General features: G+C 39.3%; 1 protein-coding gene across 6 annotated transcripts in view; it reads left to right on the top strand.

Moving 5' to 3' along the window:
* ARHGAP26 (Rho GTPase activating protein 26) overlaps positions 1–22,659 on the top strand; it is a 414,027-nt gene that overhangs the window by 245,127 nt on the left and 146,241 nt on the right. For all 6 annotated transcript variants that reach the window (XM_045794390.2, XM_087862168.1, XM_045794392.2 and 3 more), the window contains 3 exons: positions 13,601–13,688; positions 15,324–15,382; positions 16,891–16,996. In XM_045794390.2, coding sequence (XP_045650346.1) covers positions 13,601–13,688; positions 15,324–15,382; positions 16,891–16,996 — 253 coding nt within the window. The remainder of the gene's footprint in view (positions 1–13,600; positions 13,689–15,323; positions 15,383–16,890; positions 16,997–22,659) is intronic.

Below are 22,659 nucleotides of genomic sequence, written 5' to 3'. Positions count from 1 at the left end.
ACATTACTGGAAGAGATACTTAGTGGGACCGGACAAAACAAAAAAAATGGCAGGGCCAAGACACCACACCCTCTGTTTGTAGACTCAGCCGCTGCCAGTCCAAGTGGCGCTCAGTCACTCATGTGACCACCACACCCTACTCTGTCATTAATAGCTTATGACTCCACTGTCATCTTTGGAGACAGGCATTTAGTGGGGCACACCCGATGCCCAAGGAAGGGCATCCTTCTAGCCTGCAGAACACCTCAATCTCATGTTCCCCTTACCAAAAAGGTGTCACGTGCCTGCTAGATAACATGTATATAAGCAGATAATTCTTGTGATTCCTCTTTGCACCTAGATTTCTACCTAGACTCTGCCGTTTGAGGAGCAGAACCTCCCTCCCAGCTAGTTGACATTAATATAAAACCTCTGTCTCCAAATGTGTAGTGTTTGAATCAAAACCCCATGAGTCAGTGAGCCAATTTGCTTAGGCTGCAGATTTCCTATATTTTTAGATGTGAATGCAGCCAGCTTCAGTGAGTCACATGGATTTAAATGGCAAACAGATCAGATTTCACATATCACTGGCTGTTACTCATCCCCATGGAAGCCCAGACGTGCACTTGTTGAGACGGACTATCACTTAGGGTCCCTGTTCATTGTCTGGGCAGGGATACTTCTCTTGTTAATATTTGTCTTTTTTTTTTCTTCTTTTTTTTTGCCATTCACTTTCTGAAAGTAGTTTACATACGTGAAGAAATCTCCTCTCTCATATTGTACAGAATGACTCTTCTCTCTTTTTCTAGAGAGCTCCTTGCTTCTTGTTGGCAAAACCCTATTCTGTTGCTTGTTACAGTGAGATATTTTGTTTGAAAGTGTGATTATTTATGAGGTACTCTTGCACTGAAAATCTGTACTTGGTTCAGATTTGCAGTGTGGTTAGTTTTTTAATAAATTAAACTTTTTATTTTGAGGTAATTTTACATTTATATACAGCTGTAAGAAATAAAACAGAGTTATATGTACCTTTACCCACTGTCCCCCAATAGTAACATCTTGCTACACTGTAGTAAGAGGTCACAACCAGGATATTAATACAGTCAAGATTGAGGATGGTGTCATCACCACAAGGATCCCTTGTGATGCCCTTTGATGCTTATCTCTCACCTCCTTCCCTTGCCGGCTCCTGATCTCTTATGCATTTCTCTGATTTTGTCAATTCAGGATTATCTCAGTGGAATCATATAATATGTAATCTTTTTGGGTTGGCTTTTTTTTTTTTTTATTCAGCATAATTCCCTTGAGATAGTTCCAAGTTGTTGTATCAATCCTTTTTTTTTTTTTTTTTTATTGCTGAGTAGTATTCCATTGTATAGATGTACACAGTTTGTTTAACCATTCACCTGTTGAGGGACATCTGGGTTGTTTCCAATGTGGGTAAACTAGGAATAAAGCTGCTATAAATAGTTCTGTACAGCTTTTAAATGTGAACATAAATTTGTTTCTCTGGGATAACCGCTCGTAAGTTCAATTACAAGGTTGTACAGTGACACGGTGAATTTTTGAGAAATTGTAAAGAATTAAGATTTTAATAGGTATCAACCCTCAGTCTTGTATTTCTGATCAGAGTTGCAGATGTGTGGAGTGTATGCTTGTTATAGCAGATTGTCAGGTGCTAGAGCTGAAACTTTAGAAAGATTCAGTCCTTGTCTGCAAAGAGTCTGGTAGGGGGAGATATGCATGCATGAGAATTGTGATATAAAATGTGATACTGGCACCTAGGACGAGCTGTATCTGGAAGATTGAGTAGTGAAGGAGAGAACAGGAGAATAATTCAGATTCAGGAAATGAGCAGTAGCATGAGGGGCAGAAGTTAGGGTCAGTAGTGGCTATAGTAGAGGGTACTAATTTATTGTTTTAATTTTTGAAAGTGCTTGAGGCTGAATCAGGAGAGTTAAAACTGAAATGCTAAGATGGTCCCTTTTGTCAAGGAACTTGAATATTGTACTAAGAAGTTTGTGAGAGTTTTACTTCCTACAGAAAAAAAAAAAAAAGACACTATTAAAGGTTTCTAAGTAGTGGGGTACCTGGGTGGCACAGTTGGTTAAGCTTCTGACTCTTGATTTCGGCTCAGACCATGATCTCAGAGGCTGCAAGATCGAGCCCTATGTCATGCCCAGCATGGAACTTACTTAAGATTCTCTCTGTCCCTCTCTCTCTGCCCCTCCCAACCCCCAAAAAAGTTTCTAAGTAGTGATGCTGTATGTGTGAGGGATCTTTTGCACACGTAGTGTCAAGAAGACAATTCAGAACAATTTAAAGGAAAAATAAAAGGCATTCATTTGCTCACATAACTGCTCAGTCCAAGATGGCAGAAGCATAGCAAGATCTGGTGGCACCAATGACAGAGGTACCTTTGTTGGAGCCTCTCCCACTACTTTCTTCTGGCTTCCCATTATCTGTGATCTCTGCTTGTCTTGCTGTCAGCTGTTTTCTTTGTGGGAATGTTCTACATTGTTCAGGCTCAGCAGTTTGTGAATCTTACATCACTGAGTAGAGAGTATCTTTCTTGACAGTTTATGGTGGACTTTGATTGGCCAGCATGGGGCCATTCACAAAATTCATTTTTCAAACTCAAGGCAGTCACATGACCTACAGGAGATGGATCTGAATGGCTTGGATCCCTTGCCTATCTCCGGTGATGTTGGGGGAATGTGGTGAAGTGGAATAGGGAAGGGGTTAGTCCATAGCAGCCTGTGGACTGAGCAGAATTATTAAAAGAATGTTGGAGGAGTGCTTTCCTGAAATAATGGCTGCTGGGTAGATTTAAAAAAAAAAAAAAGTATGTCCAACACAGGTTTAACAAGATCAGACTGTAGTCTTAGGAGGGTAGCACTGGCAGCAATGGGGAACATGTATTTGATATGGAGAGACACGGAGGAAGAAGACAGTTGCAATAATTAAGCAGCACATAGCCTAATGAGGGCTGGACCAGGTGGATGCTCTGAGATTAGGGAAAAAAGGATCAAAATTATTGGAGAGAATCAACAGGACTTTGTAACCAACTGGATATGGAGCAGAGAGATTTCAAAGATGACAGATTATTATGTAAGGTGATACTAGTGAAAATAAATAGGACATTTTAGATGGGTTTGCTAGAAAAAAGAAGCACTTTAGCTCAGTTGTGCTAAGCAGAGTAGTGTGAAAGGATCTTGTTTTTATCACTTCTCTTAGTGGCTCTCAAACAAAATATTTGTCTTGTTCTCTTCTTCAGTTTTCCTGGGGAAAGACAAAATAATCATGAATATCTGAGAAATGTCAAAAAAAACTAATAACCAGCAGCTGAAAGTCACAAGGCCAGCTGCCTCTGCCAGGACAACGTTACAGATAGGCTAGCATCCAAACTGAGGCTCAACCAGAACTGAGAGATGACCACAGTGCAAGATCTCATCAAAAGTGGAGAATGGTATCGTGATTCTCATGACCTGCTGAGGTACCCCGTTTGGATCTTGGAAGTGAGGAATCATCTCTTAGACCAGGAAGACTCCAGACCTGAAGGCAGAGCCCCGTCTCTGTTCCCTTGTGTGAACATGCTGCCCTCTTCATCAATCCCTGGTATTTGTATTAGGCTGGGTTAGCCAAGAGTGTAAAATCAATAAGGCTCCTCCACTGCAGAACCTCTCCCTGGCATGGCTGGGCTGAGTGTGAACCATTCATTTACTGTTGCTTTATTCCGTTTCGATTGGATGCCCTTTTAGGTGCTAGGCAATGTGTAGGATATGGACTATTTTTCAGAGGCTCTCAAAAGTGGCGTAGTGAGTTTTTATTATTGAAAGTATGGATTAGAATTAAGTAAAACCAGAGACTTCCTTTGATCACTTTGAGTTTACTTTGTATACTGTTAGTATATTAGAGGACTTGAGGTTGGAAGAGGAATCTTAAGGGCCAGTGCGTTAAGGGGCACCTGGGTGGCTCAGTTGGTTAAGCATCTGCTTTCAGCTCAGGTCATGATCCCAGGGTCCTGGGATGGAGCCCCATGTCAGTCTCCCTACTCAGCAGGGAGCCTGCTTCTCCCTCTCTGACTGCCGCTCTGCTTGCTTGAGTAAATGTGCATTTGCTCGTGCGCTCTCTCTCTCTCTCTCTCTCTGTGTGTCAAATAAATAAATAAATAAATAAATAAATAAATAAATATCTTAAAAAAAAAAAAAGAACCAGTGCTTTGAGAACTTTTTCCTTCTATTGATTAGAATTCCTTAAGAAAGCTTGCTAGAATATCTCTTAGTACATGTGGTATAGCCTGGTGCTAGTGTCCTACCAACAACTACCCTTAACCCCCTTCCTCCTATTATTGGGGGCCCTTAGTCTGTGAGGAGTGAAAAGGTCTCAGGAACACTCGCAGATTCCTAGAAATAGTCTCTTCCATGTGTGTATTATTGTTTTTCCTGTCCCCTGAGTGCTAAGATAAGTTTTTCCAAATTTTAGCTCAACGTTTTTTAATACAAATCATCTATATGCTGATTTGTTCACTACATGTCTGTTTTCTCTTCCTGTACATCTCTATATTAATTTTTAAGTAACTTTTTTCTGATCAAAGGTTGTGAGGGGTGATTATAGCAAATTTGGAGAAATACAAAAAGTAGAAAATAGAAAATGAAAGTCTTGCAGACCAGAGATAACCTTTGTTGACCATTTTATCATACTGTTAAAGGTGGAATCACACTGTGCATATATATTGCTTTTTAATAGGTTATTTTTTTCATGTAACACTGAAGTCTATTTTCTGATGTCATTCAAGTTCTTCTAGAGTGTGAGGGTTTTGGTTTTTTTTTTTTTTTTTTTTTGGCCATGTATTATGTAGATACAACTTTTTAATCAGTCCCTTATTCTTGGATACATAGACTGATTGCAATTTCTCATCATTCTAGAAAGCATGCAGGCAAACGTCCCCATAGGTATGCAGATGTTATAAAAGCATGCGTTTTGGAGTTAGGTTGCATTTCCACTGCTTATCCATTTGACTTTACACAAATTATTTAAACCTGTCTGGTCTTCTGTCTCATCATCTGTAATAATAACTCCTGCTTCTATAATAATGTGAGGATTAAAGGAAAGATGCATATGGGTTGCTGAGTCCGAAAAGCCTCTGCATGTTAGTAAATAAATGTTGGCTGTTGTTATTTTTAAGTTATATACTCATATTGAATGATTTACCTAGGGTTTGTTTTAAGATGTTGAATTGCTGGGCCAAGGTATGTATGTGTTTTCAGGGCCCTTAACTGATATCTCAGATTTGCTGTCAGCAGTTTGTAGAGGGTCCTGTACCTCAGATCCTTGCCATACTCTTTATTACTTTTTTCTTTGCATATAAATTACAAATATATATACTCAATGTATCTCTTTTTTATTTAACTTTGCGTTTCTGTAGTTCTGGGTGAAGTTGGACATTCTCCCTATGTTTCTTGCTGATTCATATTTCTTCTCTCCTGAATTGCCTGATTTTGTGTTCTTAGCCTATTTTTCTATTGGTACATTCATCTTCTGATGGTAAGAATCTTTCAGATGTGGAGGCTGTGTTACCAATATTTTTTTGCATTTTGTCATTTATCTTGAACTTTATTCATGGTACTTTTGTTTTTGTTTTGTTTTATGAATATTTTAAATTTTTACAAAGTCCATTGTTTTATGATATCAGTCCTTTTCCTAGATGAATTATGCCTTAAAAGACCTTCTCCATCTAGGAGTACAAAACCTTTTTGTTTTCTTCATATATCATCAAGAATATATTTATGTAAAATGGAAACTAACTCTACCTTTTCCTCAAATACCTATCTGATGGACCAATAACCATATAATAAAAAAATTTCTCCCCTTCTACTACTTTTTAGTATCACTATACAGTCTTTCTTTTATACATTTTGGGGTCTGTTGATGGAGTTTTTACATATATTTTTCCAAAGGAAAACAAATTCTCTTTTTGTTTGTTATTCTGCAGTTCTTGATCTTTAAAAAAAAGTATTCTTCATTTTTTACCTTTTTAAATTTTTTTTCCTGATTCTTTGCATGTTAACAAAACTCAAACTTGTACCCCATATCTGTGTCATTTATTTAAATTTCTTTTGGGGGTTGATTCTTTTTCTGTTTATAATGCAAACTTTAATTTTATAATTGAGTTTTCTGTGTCTTTACTAACATTACTCATTTAGCTGTTTTCATTTATACTTTTCAGCCATGACCTTTATTATTCCAGTCTATATCTTCTTACTTTGATGCCTTATTTCACAGTGTCTATTAGTTTTCTGAATTTCTTTTATAGTATAGAACAGGTGCTTTCTGAAATTTTGTTAGAGTGCTTTGGTCTTCATATTTTATGCCAAGTGTTTCATCAGCCTTTTAATCTTTTTAATCAAACCTGAACAGAGAGAAGTGTATAAATCTTTGCCATTAAATTCACTGGATAGGGTCTCCTTGTTCTACTATTTTCCTGAAAGCTGTTTGAATCATTCTGTGACATGAATTGGAGGGCTGATATATGTGAATCCATCAAACTTTCTGGTATTTTAAGATCTTTGTTTTAGTGTGGCCCTATAAGCCCAAATAGATTTCTCCTGATTCTGCTATTTGGTCGTGGTTCTGGGTGAAGTGGAGTTTATCCCGGGTTCATCAGAAGTCTGGTGTGGTTCTTGGCTGTCACTCGCGTCTTTCTTCTTGGACTTTCGCCTTTCTGAATTCATTTCCCTTGATATAAAGGGATATCCCTACACTGCTGTCCCCAGTCTAATTTCACTGCCTGAATTTTGATCTCAGGACAATTCTGGCCACTCCTGAGAGCACCTTCCCCTCTGTGTGCTGGGGTGGGGTGGGGCAAGAGCAGTGATGCTCCCTGGGGTGTCTTGGGCTATGGTTTAGGGTGAGCGGAGGCCCACCGCCTATCACATGGTTCCTGCAAGTGGATTTTCCTCAGGGCTTCACCGAGTTCTGCCTGGTGGGTATTCCTCTGGTGACCGGCAAATGTTGTCTGGGAACCTAATTGTGCTTTTGACACTTCATTTTCCTTTTTTTGTGTGTGTGCATCTTTATTAGTATTTGACCATGGTGGTGAAGAAGTACAAATTCTATGTTGCTGTTTTTTGTCATCCTGTAACTTTTTTCTTTTTAACTCATGTTTAAAGTGTGGTTAGTGCTACAGAGAATATCTGGAAGGTATTAGACTACCAAATTACAGTAGCATGCCTCACCCACTGGTCTCTCATCCCACCATGAGGTATCCTTCCTTATTCCTCTGAAACCTTGAATATTTGTCTTTTTTCTGTGCCCTTCTTTTGTTACATCCTTGTACAGCATAGCATAAATAAAGCAAGCAGAGATTCTTAAAGAAGAAATCCTAAAGTAATAGGATTCTTTATGTCGTTCTTCATGACAGCTTCTTAGGTCTGAAGGCTTGTTCACTAATGAGTGGAAGCAGCCCCAGACTTTGAAGACTATAGCCTCATGGAAGCAGCAGTGCCATGCAATTCATTAACTTCCAATTTTACCCACCAGTAAAGGGGAATAGACAGATGGTGCAGGACTGGGACATGAGAGACTGTTGGGATGAAGGATTGATTGATCCTTCTGGGAGCTATTAAGGTCTCTATTAACCACAATCCTGAGTTCCCAGGGAAAGGAGAGCCCAGATGGAAGCTCACCTTCCTCTCTGCACATCCCACCATCACTTTTGCTTACTGGAATGCTACAAGCAGGTTCTCTTAAGACAGGGATTTAACACAGTAAGAGCTTTCAGATCTCCGTAGAGAAGTGGCTGTGGATACTCTGGATTCTTAGGCACTAGACAGGGGAGGTGATACAAGGTATTAAGATGTATAACTTTTATAATCAGAAAATACGAATTTGCTTATGAAATTGCTAAGTATTAAATCTAGTCTTGAAAGAATTACCTATAGGGTAAATGAAAAGTCTGATTTACATACTGGATAGTATATGTTTATAAACTTCTTCCTCAGAGATGTTATGGAGATAGAGAATGTGCAAGACCAGATTTTGAAGACAGTAAAAATGGGGCGCCTGGGTGGCTCAGTCAGTTAAGCGTCCACCTTCAGTTCAGGTCATGATCCCTGAGTCCTGGGATGGAGCCCGGTGTCGGGCTCCCTGCTCCACAGGAAACCTGCTTCTCCTTCTCCCTCTGCTCCTCCCCACTATGCTCTCTCCCCCCCTCAAATAAATAAAATCTTAAAAAAAAAGAAAAGACAGTGAAGAAAATATAACTAACATTTACAGAAGGAAAACAAGATCACATGGTATTTCCTAAGGAATGACATACCAATGAGTGGAACAGACAAGAGCATCTAGAAATAGGACCCACACATATGTGGTCAGTTGATCTTTGATAAAGGTGTCAAGGTAGTTCAGTGGGAGAAAGGACAGTAACTTTAATGAATATATAGTTGGACATCCATATGGGGAAAATTCCATCTTTATGTTAAACTATATCTAAAAACTAACTCAAAATGGATCATATTCCTAAACCTAAGAGCTAAAACTATAAAACTTGTAGAAGAAAACTTAGAAAATTTTGTTGACCTTGGTTTAGAAAAGATTTGTTAAATAGAATACAGAAAGTAGGAAACATAAAAGAAAAATCTGATAAACTTTATCCAAATAAAAAACTTGTGCTCTTTAAAAGTTACTAAGAAAAAAAAGCTGAGAGCTACAGATGAGAAACCTTTTGAAGATATCTATCTGATAAATGAATTGTATACAGAATATATTAAAAACAACTCAAATAACTCAGTAATAACAACACAACCAATTCAGTTTTAAAAATGGGTAAAAGATTTGAATAGTTTACCAGGGAAGATACACAGATGGACAAAAAGTGCATGATAAGATGAGCAACATCATTAGTCATTAAAGAAAAGCAAATTTAAAAAATGAGTTATTCCTTCATGCCTACTGGAACAACTAAAATTTCAAAATTAGACACCTGACTATATCATGCGTTGATGAAGATGTGAAGCAACTAGAGCTCTCAGGTTGCTGTGGGAAAGCAAAATGACCCAAATGTTTTGGAAAACAATTTAGCAATTTCTGATAAAGTTAAACATACTTACTATGTGACCTTCCCTACATATTTTTACCCAATTCCACTTCTAGTTAGTGACCCAAGAGATGAAACTTTAGTCCATATAAAAACCTGTATGTAAGTATTTATACCAGCTTTAGTCATAACAGTAAAAACTTGGAAACAACTCAAATGTCCATCACCTGATGAATGGATGGACAAATTGTGGGATATCCATAAAATTGATTCCTACCCAGTAATAAAAGGATCAAACTACTGGTACATACAACAACATGGATGGATTTCAAAAGTATTATGCTTTGTGACAGTGGTTGCCACGGGCTGGAGGTGGAAGGAGAGGATTGATTGTACAGGGGCACAGGGGGATTTTCATGGTGTTGGAAATGACCTTTATCTTGATTGTGGGTATTACATGACTATACATTTGTCCAAAATCATGGAACTGTGTGCTTAAAAAGGGTGAGTATACTTCATAAAGTTGGCACATAGGAGAGAATTCTCAGCCTTCCTCCTCATTAAAAAAGGCAAATTAAAAACAGGACTTTTTTCTTTTCTCATACTGGCTAAGAGCAAAGTTTGCATATGGTTGTCAAGGATTTGGGGAAAGAGTCACTCTCAAATGGTACAACCTCTGAGAGGTGGTTGAGAAATATCTTTTAAAATTAAAAGTGCATGTACTTTTTCAACTGGAAATTTTACTTTGAGGAATTTTTTTCTATAGGTAGGACATGTACAAGGAGACAGTAGCTTATATCATTGTTTATCATAGCAAAACTCAGGGAATAATCTCATTTCCATTAATGGGGACATTATGATACAGTGAAGTACTACCGTGAGGTAGATAAATTTGTGTGCTAATGTGGAACACTTTCTCAAGATACTGTTAAATGAAAATAGCAGTGCACAAAATGACATGTATAGTGTACTTGTTTATGTTTTTAAAAAGCTGTATGTATTTATATGCTTGTGTTTGCATACGCTGTTAGAGATAGCATATACATACATGGAACTGTTATTAATAGTTGCCTCTAGCACAGTAAAGGTTTACCTTTTAATGTTTATCTACTTGTTTTGCTTGAATTTTTTTTTTTGCCATGTGCACATATTATTTTCTCAGTTAAAGAGGAAAAAAAATTAATTTGCATACAATTATAATGTATTCTTAGGAAATGTAGGAATACCTAGGTGGCTGATCCTGATCATTTCCTCCAGAATGTCGTGTTTTCATCAGCAACACGTTACTGGACTAGATGGATCCTTTTTTTTTTTTTTTTTTTTTTTAAAGATTTTATTTATTTGACAGAGAGAGACAGCCAGAGAGGGAACACACGCAAGGGGAGTGTGAGAGTGAGAAGCAGGCTTCCTTCTGAGCAGGGAGCCGAATGCGGGGCTCAATCCCAGGACCCTGAGACCATGACCTGAGCCGAAGGCAGACGCTTAACGGCTGAGCCACCCAGGCACCTCTAGATGGATCTTTCTAATCCATCTGATCATTGTGATATTTCTGAGACTATCCCCGCCTTGTAACCACTGCTTCCAATCTGTCACCTATTTTTCCAAATTCATGTGGGAGTAGATTCATAAAGAAATAAACTCATTTCACTTTACCCACAGGCTGCTTTCTGTACATTGGCCTGATCCTCTAGCTTAGGTCCATTGTACAGTGCAATGCAGTGGTCAAGTGAGTTGGTAGGGAGAAATGTACCGAGTTCAGACCATAATTGTAATTATGTCTTTGCATCATGTTTGGATGCCACCAGGAAGCTTCTTTAAGTGAGGGGGAGCATCGGTAAGGGAGGTGTGGAAATTGGCAGCACTTTCTGAAAATGAGGTGGTTTGGGAGGCTGTATTCAATTTAGTTGGGATATTAAATGAATTAAAATGGACGTGCTCAAATTCTGAGCCTTGCCTCATCGGTGCTATAAAAAGCCCTTTAGCCGGGCTGTAATCTGACTCTCTTCTCTGTAATGTTACACAATATTCCTATGGTTACAGAGCCCGAATAAGTGGAGGCTAATCATTAGTTTGCTAAATGTGGTCCGTGGAACAGTTCATAACTCCCAGACCTGCCAACTGCTGCTTGTTTAGTGTCGTGCTCACTCTTCTTTGCTAGAAGTTGGTTTGTTTCTCAGAGAAATGTACAGTAACGGTTGTCTCGCATCCAGGAACCATGCTGTATGGCAACTCTCCATGTGTCCTGGGTTGGGGAGGGGGAAAAACGTCATGCTAAGCAAAGTTTTTTGGTATATACGCTTCCGCAGGAAGAAACCATTAAGGGAGTGAGAGATGACAAAGCAAGAAAAGAATTAAAGCGGCAGAGGTTTTGGTCATTTGGAGAATCACCCTTGGGTTGACTTTTCAGAAATTTGCTGTGATAGAACTCTATGGAGTTTACTATTCTGTGACCCTAGAAATAAAATCACACTCTTTAGGTTGTTCATTGTTTGTTTCATGTGACAAGACAGATTTCATTAATGCCCAGGGTCACCTGCAAACACAAAGATGTGCTGCCTTTAGGAACCAAACATTCTGTGAGCTGGGGCCTTTCTGCCTCATCCAGTATGTATCAGGGAGGGGGGTGCCTGGTTGGTGCAGTTAGTTAAGCATCCGACTCTTGGTTTCAGTTCAGGTTGTGATCTCAGGGTTGTGAGATCGAGCCCCGGAGAGGCTCCATGCTCAGCACAGAGCCTGCTTAAGTTTCTTTCTCCTGCCCTGCCTCTCTCAAAATAAATAAATAAATCTTTTTTAAAAATTAAATGTATCGGGGAACATACTTGGAGCAGTAGGTATCAGCTGGATTTGTGCCCTTACCTGGGGATTAGAGCCTAACTCCTTAATCCACTCATGATTACTTGGACTCTTTGTACTAGAATGAAAGTGGGTTCTTTCCCAATAAATAGAAAATATATTGTGCCCACTTGTGACTCATCCTCCCTTTCTAGTTGAAAAGCTGTTGACTCTGCAGGAGGAACCTCTTTTTTTCTTTGAGATTGCTGAGAAAGAGTCCAGTGGCTGTTTCTGTTTACCTGTTGTATCATTTAGTTCTCTTCTGATTGTAAAAAACAGAAAACCTGACCTCACGTGGCTTAAAGAAAAAGGGAATTTATTGGCTCACGTGATTAAAAAGGAATGGCGAGATACAAGGGCTCGACCCATGTCATCAAGACCGGCTCTCTCCGCTTCTCTCATCTCTGGCTTTGTCTGTCAGACTTCACTCTTGGGCTCTAGGTGGTGGCATCTAGAGGAGTTGGAGAACCTTCCAAGTACAAACCCAAAAGGAAATAGCAGAGAGTCTTCCCCCTGTCTCCTAGAAAGGTCCTGAAGTTCCCTGTGATCCAACTGGCTTAGGTCTTGGGTTCTCCCTGAACCAGCCACGGGGCCAGAGAGATGCTGTGCTTTGATTGGTTTGTCTGACTCTCATTTCCCACCCCTGGAAACATGGAACCTGCCCCCAAGCACGTGCAGTAGGAATAGGAGAAGGGGCGCAGCCTGACTGAACATGAGGTGCTGTAACAGAAAGAAAGGGGAGTGAGAGCTGGGAGGCAAATCATTAGTCTTGAGAAAGCTGGGTTCTGTCTTCACTGTGCTGAAAGACTTCCTTCTGACCACCTTGTCAGTGATGAGATGGGGCTGTGTGCTGCCCAGAAGACTAACTCTAGATCTCTTCCTTTATAATACATGTGCATTTAAAATACACACATTTGTTGACGAGTCCACACAAGAGGAGACAAAAGAAGAAATGATAAGGAGCCAGTGTAATTATGGTGGTCCCCATTGCACTTGTTGCTTAAGGCAATTTAACAAAGTACATATAAAAGTAATGGAATCAAGTCATAGTTTAGAAAATACAAAAACAACAGTTCTCCCCCTCTAACCCAGCCACTATTTTAATTTTAAAGTATTTCCTTTCAGCCTTTGTTCATACAGGTTTCTCACAAACTTTCAAATCTTGGTTTGTTTGGATGTTTTTGCTTGACATTGCATGATATTCTAGGCATTTTCCATATTGTTGCATAGTCAGCATTATCATGTAAATGAAGTATAATTTTCCATCAGGGAGCCATGCCAAAATTAATCATTCTTCCATCATTGGACATTTAGGTTATCCTTTAAATTTTTTCTGCTTTTACAAAGAATTAGCGTGTATTGAACGTTCCTGTAGTATGTAACTTTGGTCTTGCTTTATCTTATTTTCTGAGGCTAGATTGTGAGAAGTGGGATTACTGCTTCAAAGGTATAAACATTTTTATGTCTCTTGATACATATTGCCAAATTGCTTTCAAAACTGTTGAATTTTATCTCTTCTGCCTCCAGCAGTTTATGAGGGGATCAGTTTCACTGCATTTTTGCCAGCAGTAGACATTTGGATTTTTAACTGTATTCTTAACTGAACCAGCAAAAAAATAGGTGTCGTTTTGTTTTAATTTGGCTTTCTTCGGTTAATAGGAAGGCCGAATGCTTTTATGTACTGTGCTTGTTTTTTAGCTGTATTTTCTCCTCCTGTTTACACATTGCCTTTTCTTTTTTTTTTTTTTTTAGATCCCAAAACAGCTTCTGAAACAGAGACCGATATCTGTGCTGAATGGGAGATAAAGACAATCACTAGTGCTTTGAAGACCTATCTAAGGTAGGGACTTTCCATTAGCAGGGCAGGGTGCCAGCTTGTTATCATGCAATCAGGAAGAAAGCAGTTTTATTTCCAGCCTCCAGAGAGCTGTTGGGTGGGTGTTTGGATATGGAAACAGCTTATGTGTGGGTGCAATTAGCTCAGCTGGTCAAACCAATTGTAAGTCATCCATCCTTGATGGATTGCCATTTGCCATGAGTGATTCAAGAAGCTTTGCTCTTTATGAGAAGTTCCTATGATAATTAGCCTTTAACAGAACCTAAAATAGCGGTATTTCCTGAAATCCCCAAATACTCTGGTAAGAAAACAAGGAAGTGCATATCTCATTCTGTCGAAAATGCATGATTACATACATATCCTATGTATTTTGATGGTTTTGTGCATTGCGCAGATAGACTATATTGCTGATATTAGTCCTTATATAGGAGAATTCAATGGCAGTCCTTTTTGACTCCTTCTGCTTGTATAGGAAAATGTTATTTTATTGGAGAAGAGACTCTCTATCTTGTAACAATGTACATGATATGACTCCTGTTTTCTGCCCCTCCCTTGGTTATTAAGGGAATAGGTGGTTCAGTTTCATGAAGTGACTGAAACTTGCCCTGAACTTGAAGGGTTAGTGAGGGTCCAGTCCCAAACCAAGAGGAGAACTATACTCATGAATTGCATAAGCATTTGTTCAGGTTTTGTGAGGATTAACTTGGCTCAAAAACAAAGGAGGGAAGAAGCCCCAGAAAAGGAATTGGTGATGCAAGTTTTATTAGCTATTGGAGAATTGATAGAAGGATCTTGAAGTCCAGCGTAGGATGCACAGCAAGTGATGATGAAGAGTCAAATTAGGGTTCTGAGGAGAATAAAGTAAAACCTGAGCCAAGAATAACTTATAGTCTGTTGAGAAGGTTATTATTTGGACTGTCAGAAAAAAGCTGAAGTTTACAGTTAAACACGCTCATTAAACGTATTGATTAAACATTCATACCACATATACCAACACTGTGGTTTACACAAAACCGTATCACAGAGGTTTGTATTTAGCACTTAATTTGTGCATGTTGATATTAATGATTAGCTAACAAACATTAAGTATGAAACATATTTTTAAAAAACTAGATAGAATTTGATTATATCGTGCTTAATGTTAGGGGTTCTAGCCCTCTGACATTCTGGAGCAACACTCGGCAGTGAATTTGCCACAAAAACACAGAAGTCTCTCCTAGTGTTTCCAGATGAACTGATTCTAATAACAAGCTGCTGGGAAGACAAGAATTTAAGCTCAGGTAATTACAAATGTTTAGTTAGTTGCCTTTTTCTCAGACACATCTTAAAATGCTCTTGTCAATGGGTGAATCACTGACTGAAAAGGAAATCTCTTGGTTTGTGCTAGACTTTCACATTAGCACTTTCCTAGTTGTAACTGGGAAACGTAGTTGTATCCATTCCCTTAAAGAAGAAAGAGCATGAAAATGTCACGGGAAATCTCAGGACGCTTTCAAAAGGGAAACTCAGTTGGACTACGTTGAGTTGCTATTGTGTCCCTTGATCTTAGTCTGTATACAGTTGGGCAGTGTCTACGCTGCTATTTAGGGAGTCTGTTTATTTTTATTAAGCTGACTGGTGTATATCTTTTTATCCCAGAATGCTTCCAGGACCACTCATGATGTACCAGTTTCAAAGAAGTTTCATCAAAGCAGCAAGTAGGTATTCTTTTTGCCAGAGTTTTAAGGGGGAAAGGAATACATTTTTTTCTGTTTCAAAGAACAGTCAGTATCCCAGAATAAATACTTTCTACCTTTTGTATTTTGTGTGTAAATACCTACACACGTGCTCACGAGATGGACACAAAATAGAAACGAAACCAAACTGCTATTGTCAAGGGTTCTGCTACCACATTGAATTTACAGTAGAGGAGAGAAATTTCAGAAGTGTGTTTTTGGGGTGGGGGGAGGAGAGAAAAGCAAGTTTGGCTTTCTAATTTTGATTATTGGAGTTCTAACTCCTTGGGTTTTTTCCCAGCCCTCGAGTAGCATTTTGCAGAATGAATCAGACTTCGCACATTACCTAAATTGAGCATTGGAAGTGTTTCCTTGAATATGACGCCATTTATATAATTTCCCAGTCCTCTTTCCATCATGGCTTCCATTTACAGCTTATGATCATTCTTCAGCTATATCATCCAGGTGCCTGGCGTCATATTACTGGTATTAAAATACATAGGGATTAGGTGCAAGCTACCCTAAGTATACTGGAATCTGTCTATGTAGGGCAGGCCTCCTGTAAGGGGCAGTAGGATTCTCTATCAGATTTAAATCTGGCATGAATCTCCACAGTGCTATTATGTCAATAGTCGCTGTGCCTCTCCCTGCTGCTTTTAAGTCCTTCAGAGTTTGTTTGTCCTGGTAGCTACTACTGGCCTAATTTAGTAGTACCTAATGTTCTGGTGGCCTTATCTTCTTAGAGTTGTCTCCTTAAAAGAAGGAGGAGAAAGACGAGAGAAAGCTGGGAGCGAAGATCGTGTTTATGTGATTTCTTTCTCAGAGAAATTCCAAACCCATAGCAGCCATTCTCTAATTAAACCTCACATCAGTCCTATAAATAGATGTGGTGAGCACTGTCAGTCTGTCTCCCAGAGAAATGAAGCCACTTACCCAAATTCAACCAAGCCATGGCAGGGTTTGATTGAGGTGACAGGTTTACGTACTTTATCAGCCATTTCTTTCTTCCACCGGCTGGTTGATGGTCACACATGACTTGAGAATGACTGGACATTGCCTTTGATTTGTTCGATGCTGTCTTGAGACATTGTTTTGATATTTGAGACCCTTGTAATGTTGTTCATGTACAATTTGTTTATCATTTGACGAGTGCATAAAGTTCCTTCCTTCCTTGAAATGAAGCCATCGTTCTAGGAAGCCAGCTGCTCCCAAGTTTCTGTCTGCTCTGAGTATGCAGTTGACTGGCTCCATTTCTCCCCGTCATCATTTTGGCTTGAATTCTTTGACAGTCATTTTTTTTAATGAACTGTTACAGAAAGCACCATTAAAAACACTTCTAGATCTAGCCATGAGTCCATAGAACAGGCTCTTAAACCTTTGAGAAATCCTCAGTCTGTTAGTGCCCAACCTTTGTTTTCCTTTGATTTTTGTTTTTTAATCTGATTTGGCTGTGACACTGATCAAATATTACCTCCTTCCTTCCTTTGCAGAGCTGGAAAACCAGGAGTCTCGGGTCTCTGAAATCCACAGCCTTGTTCATCGGCTTCCAGAGAAAAATAGGCAGATGTTACAGCTGCTCATGAACCACTTGGCAAAGTAGGTTTAAGACCAAATGCTGCCCTCTTCTCACCCCTAGAAAGTTCGTGTCTTAGCACTAAAGCTGGTCTCGGTTTTGCTCAGGTTTCCCTCTCCTGCTCTTGCATCAGGAATGCTGAAGGCTTAGGAAAGAAATGTGTGAAATGTTAACTGCAATGGGTAACAGCAGTGAATGCCACATGGTCCTTACAGAGGAGGCTGAGGAAGCGCCCAGGGTATCAGGCCACCAGAGAGGTTAGGGGGCTTTTGCTCTTGTGATGACCGAGGGCAAACAGGAATATGTCGTCCATGATAAGCAGGTCACTAAGCGGAGTTTTCAGGAGTTGTATGTTCTTATGATGATCAGAGACAAATAGGAATATGTTGTGGGTTTACAGACCTGGGATTTGGAGTAAAGAGGCCCGCATTCTAGAGTCGACTGTGTTCTTAGGCCATTTAATGAGCCCTGGACAAGCCATGGACCCCTCAATTCCTTAGTTTCTTCATCATTCAGATATAGATAGTAGGCTCCCCTTTATTTATCTTTTAAAAGTTACATGTGTTAAAACCTAGGGAATAAAGAAACTATCTTTGACAAATGCATCCTTGCCCTCTGAGATAAGCAAGGCATTCAGCATGGGACCTGATTGTCCTGCTAAGAATATTTACTCTTGGAATGGTTTTGAATTTTTGTTCATTTGCTGTTGCTGGACCCTTTTGGGAATGGCCTTCCTGACTTCCCTTGCTGTATCAATGACGACATGTGTGTATGTTCTGACCTTCCATTGACTTGGATGAATGTTCTTGGTTGGAGACTGGAGTATAAAAAAGACAATACAGCAGCTAACTTAAACTGTTAAGCCGTACACTGTACAGAACTGATCAATGTGTTATGCATTGGGTCCTTACCCATACTTTCCTCATGCCATCAAGTCATTTCTTTGGGGTAAGTTGATAGTCGCCTGAGGAAGGTTGTGATCGTTTGTTTTCATATTTCTACCAAGCATGTTGATACTGCCTTGTGGAGAGAGAGTATATGTATTACCATAAAGATTTCCAGAGATCTTAATTATGAAGAAGCAAGAGTGTTTAGCATGTTGGTCAAAAGCAATTAGGCAGAGTCAAGGATTGCTCTGTTATTGGTCAAATGTTTTTCTTGCCAGGCGGTATCAGGACTGCATGTTCAGAAACACTTAAGCATAGCAGAGAACATGCAGGCTTACAAGGAGAATGCCCAAAAAATGTCAAAGAATCCTGATGAAGTGTGTTTAAAATAATGAGAACTGGGTTTAAAAAGTAACTCCAGATGCTCTGAGATGACGGTTTGGTGCCTATTCCACACAACCTTGTCAGGCATTTGTTCAATAGAAAAGCTGGTTTAGATCTTAGTTACAAAACTTTGCACACTTGAAGGGTCTTTACTGAAACAGAGAAAGTTCTGGGTACATGCTCTGGCCAAGTATGTACGGGGCTGCTCATGGCTGCTCTGTTATGGCCACTAGGCTTTGAGCCTCCTGGGAGCAGCTGGAGGAGAAGGCTTCGGAACCAGCAGAGAGCAGTGGGCTTTTCAAGCTGTGGAGTAGTGATGAGAGCTTAACTGAACTGAGCATGACTGAGAGTAAATGGTGATCCAGCAGACTCACTGCTGCATCTGCCTATTTGTAAAGTGCCCTGAGGATTGTTAGAAATCTTAAAAAGGGGAAGAAAAAGATTAAAAAAACAAAACAAAACAAAAAACATCGAAAACTGTTAAGGTAGATCTTAAACACTTGAGCCTATTTATGTCTTGGGAGATGGTTCGCTTTCTCCCTCTTGTCTACCTCTGTGTTCCAAACCCCATTAAATTCAGTCCATCTTTGTCCCTGACCTAACAAGGAGTACAACTGGAATATGCAAGTGACAGCTGTGACCTTGACTTTTTGCCTTCTAACAAATTTAAACCAACTTTGTTGCCGGAGTTACTTATAGTATAGCATTTATGGAGATTATGTCTTGTCTTTGGTTCACAATCACAATGATTTTCTTTGGTTCTATGAGGTTGTGTGGCATTTCTTTGTTCATTTAATCCTTACGGAATCTACATAGAAGCTATAGTGTGAGTTGGTCAGAGCTGATGATAAAACACACAGACTTAAGTTCTCAGTAGGCTGTGTTCTTGGTCTCAGAAGATCGGGATTAAAAGTGTCTTGGACTCTCATGCATAAGAGACTATGGACTCTGAGAAACAAACTGAGGGCTTCAGAGGGGAGGGGGTGGGGGATTGGGATAGGCTGGTGATGGGTAGTAAGGAGGGCACGTATTGCATGGTGCACTGGGTGTTATACGCAACTAATGAATCATTGAACTTTACATCAAAAACCAGGGATGTACTGTATGGTGACTAACATAATATAATACAAAAATATTATTATAAGAAAAAAAAAACGAACCTAAAAAAAAAATAAAAGTGTCTTGGAGGAGATGGGTATAAATGAGCGTTGCTCAGTCGGGTAAGGAGTATTTATTTAGTTCTGAAAAAAAATGCTTTGGCACCCAGAGGAGTTCTAAGATTCCATTTAAATGCTATATTCTCATTTACAGCACTGTCCTATTTTAAAATTGACCAGGGAAGGATAGTTAACTTGGGATAAGGGGTTTGTCTGTTTGATTCCAGTTTTCTCAGTTTCAGACTTACCTTCTGATATGCCTGATCTATTGTTCCTCTGGTCCACTTACTTAATGGTCAACTTCCTTCCTAAGTTTTGGTTTCAGGGGTAGATCTGGTGGAAAACCCGTGTTCACTGCTCTCATTACTTACCCTGTCCACCCTGTGCATCTCTCAGTTGCTTGGTTCAAAGGGAAGATAATTTGTATTGTGCAATTTTTAAAGTGCTCTTTTGAAACACTTTCCAAAATTGATTTCTTTTAGCTACGGAGAGGAAGTTAAGACATTTTATATTTAATCCCAAGTAGAAATATATTCAGAGGGAAATAAGTCTTGGGGGAAGGGATAAAATCTCAAAGCTTCCAAGTAAATGATTACCAGGGTGCATCCAAATCACAGAGCTCTTGGGTTTGTTTCAGACCTCAGAGAGAACATAAAAATTATAGGCAACTCTGCACATATTTTTGTTGTTCCAGCTTAAATCTACTATGATAATCAGATGTTTTCTATTTGGATCCTGGAATCTAGTATACAATCTGGAGTCACATGCCTCAAAGCACAGTTAGACTCACCTGGGGTCTTTGTTTACAATTGACACTGGGGGACCCCACCCCTGCCCTACTAAATTGGACTCTCCTTGGGAATCTGTATGTCTGGTTTATTTCCCAGGTAATTAGGAAGAAAACAGTCTTTTAAGAACCACTGGCCAAGAGAATGGGCTGTATGCAGAGATTTTCTAGGAGAGAGAAATGGTATTGAGTGGAAAGGATTGGGATTTAGAAATGTAGGACAAAGAAGCTCAAAGCAATGAGTTCAAAAAGGACATTTCATAATCAAATTACTAAAAAAAAAAATCCAGTTCTGATTTCCCATATCCTTACAGTTTGACATTACATTAAATTGAGTGTTCAGCAAATGGTTTTGTTTTAAAATCATGCATAAAGCATTTCTGATAATAAAGAAAATGGTCCCCAGCTAGCTCTGGGATCTTGTGGAAATTAGTCAACCTCTCTGAGCCTCAGTTTTCTGCATTCCCTTCTAATCATGTGATTCTGTGTTGTTATCAGGTAAAAGGAGTGGAGAAGAGAAAAAACTCCCAATATTATAATTGTAGAAAGAAAGAGTAGATGAATAATAAAGACAAATTTCATGGTATTTTCCTAATGTTTACATATTATGGTGACTCCAAGTATGTTTCATATCCCCACACATACCATTCATAGTGGCTCATTGTCATTTTATTACAGTGTTTATGCTGCATTGGCAGGATTTCAAAGGACTCTCCATGCATCAGGAGTGGCTATTAAAAATACCTTTTCACAGCTGGTTTTCCCAAAACACTTATTGAGAAATCAATCTTAGTCTCTCTCTTTTTTTTTTGAAGCAACTATCCTTTGTTGCTAGGATGTTGTCAAAGGGGTAGAGCCCTTTTCTTGCTCCTGCAAAGAGGTATTGTATCATTTAGGATGCTCTGGGCTGTAAGAAATGGAAAATCCGATTCAAAATGGTTTAAACAATAAAGGAATCTGTTTCTCATTACACAGAATCAGCCCTAAGGGTTGGTTAATTTCTTGGCTCATGAAGTACTCAGGTTATTTCTATGGTGTTGCTCACAGCCAGCATCACTGTGCTGGCTAGGTCAGGGTCATAGATGTTGTATTGCATCCTTGCACATAAAAGCATTATTTTTTCTTTGCTTCTCTTTTTAAGACCTATGAAGTTCTCCAGACTTCCCACCACATCTTACTGATTCAAAGCAATCTCCAACAAGGGGAATGGGGCCACCATGATTTTTTACACCAAATAGGATTTCCCTGGATCACTGGTGGGAAGCCTGGATATTAGTATAAAAGCAGAGCGCTGAATAGGCAGTGCCTAGTGCTTACTGCAAATAGTCTTGATAAAATAAGATTCAACAGAGAGCATTAAATCTATTGAATGATCTTCTCGTGGTGTGCTAACTCGATTAAGACATATGGGACCGATAGGCCAATTTGGGAGGAAAGAGGAATGCATCTGCAGTATGGGCACACGTACACTAAAATTCTAAGATTTGGGGGGTGGAAGGTGAGAGAGAGAAATGAGGAGGACAAAATCAACTTTAGTCTCATTGCCACTTGCTAATTCCTATTGTTCTTTTCATTATTCAATCATCCGATGTTTATTTGGATGATCTGTTACTTGTTGTGGCTTTGCAAAAATGACAAAATTCTGTATATTGTAGAAATCATAAAATGATTTAGAGCAAATGCTTGGCATACCTTATCAAAATATGTAGACTCCATTGTCACAAGTTATCAAGAGTTGAGCATCTAGTGGCTTGGCTGTTTTCACCTTTCTGTGACTGGAGTATGAATACTTCCAGGAATTCCTGCCAATCAAGAAGGATGTATTCATATTTCCTTAATGATCCTGAAGGAGAGTGAATTGGGTTCATGTACAAATGCCTGTGGTTATAAAGAAAGTCATTGCTAGGCCTTGGCACCAAGGAGGATGGACTGTGATGGTTAATTAGCATTCTTCGAAGTTCTTAAGAGAGGGTCAAAATAAAAGGAAGTGGGCGTGGATACTTGGCATTAACATATATCTTATAGATACTCTAATATTCCTTCTTCCTCCATCCCAAGTCTAAAGGCAAAGATTTAGTTTAGTGATGAACTGTTGAACATGAGAAGAGCTAGTTATTTCCTTGCCCTCAATACTAGTCCAAATAAAATAGCTGTGGAATTTTACAAAGCACATTTAAAAGAAAATAGTGCTTTTGAGATGATGACTTTCTAAAATGGAAAGCTCCTGTGAGCTTCTCTGGCAATCTTCCCTCTGCCATACACCCTGGCTCCTAAACCTTCCTTCTCTCTAGTAACCACTGGACACCCGCTGCTGCCAGTACAGAATTGCTTGGTTGCTGCGCCTCTGGTGGTGTGTCCCGATACCCCTGTGGAGCCATGTTGACCACATTCTCAGTCCCATTTGGCTTCTAACTCACCGAATCCTACCCTGAACTGGTAGTTCTCGTGATTTTAACCCCTTTCTACCTCCT

The sequence above is a fragment of the Ursus americanus genome, chromosome 5, assembly GCF_024610735.1.
Source record: "Ursus americanus isolate L20-20 chromosome 5, mUrsAme1.1.p, whole genome shotgun sequence".
In the NCBI taxonomy this organism is placed as follows: Eukaryota; Metazoa; Chordata; class Mammalia; order Carnivora; family Ursidae; genus Ursus; species Ursus americanus.
The sequence above is the reverse complement of the archived record's forward strand: the minus strand, read 5'-3'. Positions and strand labels throughout refer to the sequence as shown.